At 50.3% G+C, this 6,000-nt stretch overlaps 1 protein-coding gene across 1 annotated transcript in view; it reads left to right on the top strand.

Moving 5' to 3' along the window:
• The first annotated feature begins 327 nt into the window (after positions 1-327).
• The window catches only part of LOC144822682 (uncharacterized), a 118,031-nt gene continuing 112,358 nt past the window's right edge, over positions 328-6,000 (top strand). Inside the window, exons 1-2 of the mRNA XM_078680456.1 lie at positions 328-397; positions 2,486-2,836. Coding sequence (XP_078536582.1) covers positions 328-397; positions 2,486-2,836 — 421 coding nt within the window. The remainder of the gene's footprint in view (positions 398-2,485; positions 2,837-6,000) is intronic.

Below are 6,000 nucleotides of genomic sequence, written 5' to 3'. Positions count from 1 at the left end.
TCACAGCTGGTGAGAGGGGAGGAGGCATCCTTGGCACGAAGGGCTGGAGGAGACTGGAGACAGGGCAAGAGCAGGCACTCTCACTGCGCACAGGACTGTGAAAGGATCGGATTGTGGAAGGCTCAAGGGTCCTGTCTGTCGAGACAAGGGAGTACACACGGTGAGAGGGACACTCTTACTGAACACAGGACTGTGAAAGGATCGGATTGTGGAAGGCTCAGGAGTCCTGTCTCCGCAGACAGGGGAGTGAGGACACAGAGCGGGATCTGCACACTCAAGTCTTCTCGCAGCTCAAGTGTGAGCTCAGCTCGTGGTGTTTGACGCACAATGGTGAAATCCCTGAAGAGCTGGAAGCCGGGTGGACGAGTTCATGGTCGCTGGGGCTGGATCCACACAGGTGAGGCAACTCACAGCGAGACTCTATGAACGGTGCCTGTAGTTTCTGCACACAGGAGATTCCCAGGGTCACATATTGTGTCATCTAGAGATAGAGGACACTGACCTCACATCATTACTAATTGCTAAGTCGGTAGCTTCAAAATCTAAGATTGTGGAAAGCCATGTCTCCCATGAATGACGTAAGCATGACGTGGGCAGGGAGATAAAAGAGGCAGGCGTGTTTCTGAATTGTTCTTTAATATGTTCTTCCATTGTTTGTATAATGCACTTAAAAGACCTTGAGAAGTCTTCCAAGAACATAGGTTGGGAATTAAAGAGGTGACGGAGTAAGACAGGGTGAGTGTTCCTACAGTTAGTGCACTACAGTTACAAGATGTGCACTATTTGTGTGCACTATTGGTCCTAATTGTGAACTACTCGTGAACAATTGTTATAAGGTGACCTAATGCCTCCTAATCTCCAGGGTGAGAGTTGTTTACTGTCCATGACCTCTATCCGGGGCCACGTGCCCTAGTATCTGGGAGACGTTCACCTCTTTGCATGACCTTCATTAGACCTTGATCCACAAGGAGATGAACTGGGAGGAAGGTGTAGAGTAGGGGGCCTGATGTGTGGACAGAGCCCTCTCCAGAAAAGGACCGCCTTGTGGAACAGTGGTGGGTGGTCTTTGAGACAACACAAAGTCAACAGTAAGATTTGCAAAGCCGCGCAAGGGAGATTTGTGGCACATCATACAGCTTTGTAAAGAAATGCAACACAATGAAGTTACACGTGCCTGCGTTTCACTGCATTTCTACTTGGAGGGCATTATATGGGTGGAGTGTTGCCATGCGTCCACCCATGGATGATGGCACATTCCAAATTTACAGCGACGAGTAAACCGGGGAATGTGTGAACACTGGAGTGTATCGAGGAGAAGCATCTTTATTTCTCCTCATTATTTCATCTTTCCACAGGAGCTGCATTCTGCAGCGCACATAGAAATAGAACAAGTCTTGATGCCTTAAATTTGTGCAGGAAGTTATAATTTCCTGCACAAAAACAATCCCGTCTCTACTGCAGGCGCTATTGTGCTCCATGGTGCCTGTGTTGGCGCTAGCAGCACACCGTGCACCAGTGTAAGGGGAGAGCAGGAATGATCCATATCTTTGTAAATAGTGTCTATTTCTGCTCCCTCCCTTTCCCGCAGCGCAGAAGCGTTGCTTGATGCGCTGCAGTGCGTGAAAGGTTAGTAAATGTGCCCTACATGTGGTAAGAACCTACAGGCAGGTCACTCTGTTCCAGAGACCCTCAGATCTCCAAACCCACAGATTTATTGATCCAGTCCAGTGAGGCTGCTTCGAGGCGGGAATTGATGAGATGCAGACCCCTGTTATTGCCAATATCTGCCATCAGGGCTGGTGGGAGAAGTGACGCATCTTTCATAGTAGGTGTGGCCACCTCGGTGACCCTACAGCTGACTCCATGGCCCCCCTTGTGTCTGTCCAGAAGTAAAGGTTGATGGGTTAAACTCCTGAAGCCTTCGTAATGGACATTAGGGGTCTCGGGTCAGTGATGCTGCCAAGGTTTGTGGACACTGGTCACGGTTACTGAGTTAACAACGAGTAGGGTGAAGAGACAAGACCCTTGTTTACATCACACTCTGGAGACTTGTCAAGGTTACTGAGTTAACACCGAGTAGGGTGAAGAGACAAGACCCTTGTTTACACCACACTCTGTGTGAGAGCAGGACACAGGCTGAGTTTATGGGAGCTTGGGTAAACTGTTGTTTAGATTTTGTATTATATGGTAACCCTGGCATAGGATTATGGAATTAACTGGGGAACAATTATGTATATTTAGTCAGGTAGTTTTTCTCAAATTAGTTGGATAATTGCGTATTTATTAAAAATAAGTTGTGTAGGACTTCAAGTGTAGAAGTTGCCGCTCTGCACTGATATTGTGATGCTTTTGTGTAATCCATTCATCTAGTTACAGTCGACTTTTTCTCTTCGCACCCACAGGTGTCTGTTGTTTTTGGGGTTCAGCCGCAGCGCCTCTAATGGTGTTCCTCTTCTGTGTTTTCTTTCAGCCTGGGTGACGTCAGTCTGGGTGACGTCATTGCTCCAGTGCACAGCGGCGCAGCTGTCAATCACTCCAGATGTGGTGACCGCGGCGGTGGGAGACAACGTCACCCTGTCTGTGCGGCACGAGGGGCGCTTCCGGTACTGTAACTGGTTCAGGGGCGGAGGGATACGCAGAGATGGCCTCATCCTCAGTCTCTCTGGCAGTCGTCCTCCGTCCTATGGTTCTCAATCCACCGGCCGAGAGTCTGCGCTCCCGGGCGGGTCTCTGCGGATCACAGATGTGCAGACGGATCACACCGGAAACTACACCGTGGAAATGAGGACAGACCCGGGGGGGCTACAGGAGGCGACGGCACAGCTCAGAGAGCACGGTAAGGTCGGCCACACTTGTCCTGGCACTGCCACCCAGGCCTGGTTCTAGGGCGGTGCGATGGGTGCCACCGCACCGGGCGCTGACATGGGGTGGGGACATCATTTTCTCAAGTATATCATCATTTTAAAAGCACCTCCTGCTGCGGCGTTTCTGTCCTCCAGCAATTTTAAGGCATCAATTAAAATGTCAAGGGAACTCTGGTGAAGTGTTGTCTCATCCTAAGGTAGTACCGAGGGTTAACATGCCTGCTGCTAAGAACATGTACGATGCAAATAACAAAGTGCATATAATGTAAATAGCTCAGTGGGTTCCTGCTTTTTCAAGAGAGATCCTTTTGTTACTTGTCCTTTATAAGTCAAAATTCTAATATTGAACATTGAGCTATTAACTGTCATCAAAGAGCTGCTGCAAACTGCGAGGTATATGTTAGAGCTATATGCTTTTTTGCCCAGTCTTTCATCATCCTACTCTTGCCCAAAGGCTTCATTTGATTAGAAAACAATTCTTATTATTAAAGAGAACCCCTAACCATGATGTTATGTTTTACATTCTGAATTAGCGCCTTACCAGAATAAGGACTCTTAAACTATAATGCCTACCAGCATCGATGGCACGTCACTCCTACACTACTCCTCGTAGTCCTGTCTGTTGTAACATTTCATATACACTGATTTACACACATATCATTGTCTCTGTGCAATGTGTGTGTGATGTAAAGTGCTCTGACACCTTACACTGGTATGAGAGGTGCTATAAATCAAAATGAATCTGAGAGTCAGTGGTTATGGAGACTTGAGGGGGCACCGTTAAAGGGTGCTAGTGAAGGAATCCGTGGCAGAGGTGCTCATTGGGGGGGCGCCAACAGACATTGACGCACAGGACGCCACCAGTGTTAAGGCCGGCCCTGCTGCCACCTGTAAACACTTGTCTTACTCCAGGAGCTCAGGGTCTTGTATGACCCTCGGACACTTGTCTTACTCCAGGAGCTCAGGGTCTTGTGTGACCCTCAGACACTTGTCTCACTCCAGGAGCTCAGGGTCTTGTGTGACCCTCGGACACTTGTCTTACTCCAGGAGCTCAGGGTCTTGTGTGACCCACAGACACTTGTCTTACTCCAGGAGCTCAGGGTCTTGTGTGTGACCCTTGGACACTTGTCTTACTCCAGGAGCTCGGGGTCTTGTATGACCCTCCGACACTTGTCTTACTCCAGGACCTCAGCGTCTTGTGTAACCCTCGGACACTTGCCTTACTCCAGGAGCTCAGGGTCTTGTGTGACCCTCGGACACTTGTCTTACTCCAGGAGCTTGGAGTCTTGTGTGACCCTCGGACACTTGTCTTACTCCAGAGCTCATGGTCCTGTGTGACCCTCGGACACTTGTCTTACTCCAGGAGCTCGGCGTCTTTGTGTGATCCTCGGACACTTGTCTTACTCCAGGAGCCCAGGGTCTTGTGTGTGACCCTTGGACACTTGTCTTACTCCAGGAGCTCGGGGTCTTGTGTGTGACCCTCGGACACTTGTCTCACTCCAGGAGCTCAGGGTCTTGTGTGACCCTCAGACACTTGTCTTACTCCAGGAGCTCGGGGTCATGTGTGACCCTAGGACACTTGTCTTACTCCAGGAGCTGGGGGTCTTGTGTGACCCTCGGACACTTGTCTTACTCCAGGAGCTCAGGGTCTTGTGTGTGACCCTCGGACACTTGTCTTACTCCAGTAGCTCAGGGTCTTGTGTGTGACCCTAGGACACTTGTCTTACTCCAGGAGCTCAGGGTCTTGTGTGTGACCCTCTGACACTTGTCTTACTCCAGGAGCTCAGGGTCTTGTGTGTGACCCTCGGACACTTGTCTTACTCCAGGAGCTCAGGATCTTGTGTATGACCATCGCACACTTGTCTTACTCCAGGAGCTGAGGGTCTTGTGTGTGACCCTCGGACACTTGTCTTACTCCAGGAGCTCGGGGTCTTGTGTGATCCTCGGACACTTGTCTTACTCCACGAGCTCAGGGTCTTGTGTGACCCTTGGACACTTGTCTTACTCCAGTAGCTCAGGGTCTTGTGTGACCCTTGGATACTTGTCTTACTCCAGGAGCTCAGGGTCTTGTGTGACCCTCAGACACTTGTCATACTCCAGGAGCTCAGGGTCTTGTGTGACCCTCGGACACTTGTCTTATTCCAGGAGCTTGGGGTCTTGTGTGACCCTCGGACACTTGTCTTACTCCAGGAGCTCGGGGTCTTATGTGACCCTCGAACACTTGTCTTACTCCAGGAGCTCAGGGTCTTGTGTGTGACCCTCGGACACTTGTTTTACTCCAGGAGCTCAGGGTCTTGTGTGTGACGCTCGGACACTTGCACTTCTCAGTCCGCAGTGATTGTGTGCAGGGCCGGCCCTTGGGTGGTGCGGTTGGTGCCACTGCACCAGGCGCTGACTTTTGGCAGTTCGGGATGGACTGTTCCCATAAGGCACAGGGTCAGACTGATTTGCATATGGCCATGTCTGAACTGGGGTGGCAGAGTGGGCTAAAGAACGGTGATGGATTAAACCCAGATCTGCTGACTGGGTGTGAGCGTCTGATTGGTTCTGATGATCCGTCCATCACCACCCCCTTTTGTACGACTTTTGTGGGGGGCGTGTTTTCAAGTACAATACTTTTCACAAGCACCTGCTGCAGCATCCCTGGCCTCCAGCAACTTTATGGCAACCATAAAAATGCCCAGACTTCTCTGGAGATCAATGGACCTGCTGCAGAGATCGGTGTTTTGTTTAGTGCAAGCTGTGACTCCTCATAAACGTTTGAACGAGGTGGTGGCAGCGCCTTGTGATAGCGCTTGGAAAAATAAGGCGAGCAGACTGCGAGTGATTCTCTTCTGCCCTCCTTTTCTGCACAGTACTAACGCAGCAGGCGCTCTTAACCCTTTTAATCTTTTTAAAAACGATTTCGTTTCACTGACCCAATTGATTTACTAATTGTGTAGTGTGTTATAAATTGTTTGCTTTTTTAAAAACTTACCTGATTGCTGCTTCCTGGTCCCCCTGCTCCCCGGTCCACCGCGGCTTGCCTGTGCCGATTGTGTGGAGGGACAGGTCGGGCGCCATCTTGGGAGTCCCGGACCCCTACTGGAACGGAGTTAGCGCTCCAGCTCGGGGAGGGGCTTGGGCGTCAAATAGG

The sequence above is a fragment of the Lissotriton helveticus genome, chromosome 3_1, assembly GCF_964261635.1.
Source record: "Lissotriton helveticus chromosome 3_1, aLisHel1.1, whole genome shotgun sequence".
NCBI classification, from domain to species: Eukaryota; Metazoa; Chordata; class Amphibia; order Caudata; family Salamandridae; genus Lissotriton; species Lissotriton helveticus.
Note: the sequence above shows the minus strand (reverse complement) of the source record. Positions and strands in the feature narration are given on the sequence as shown.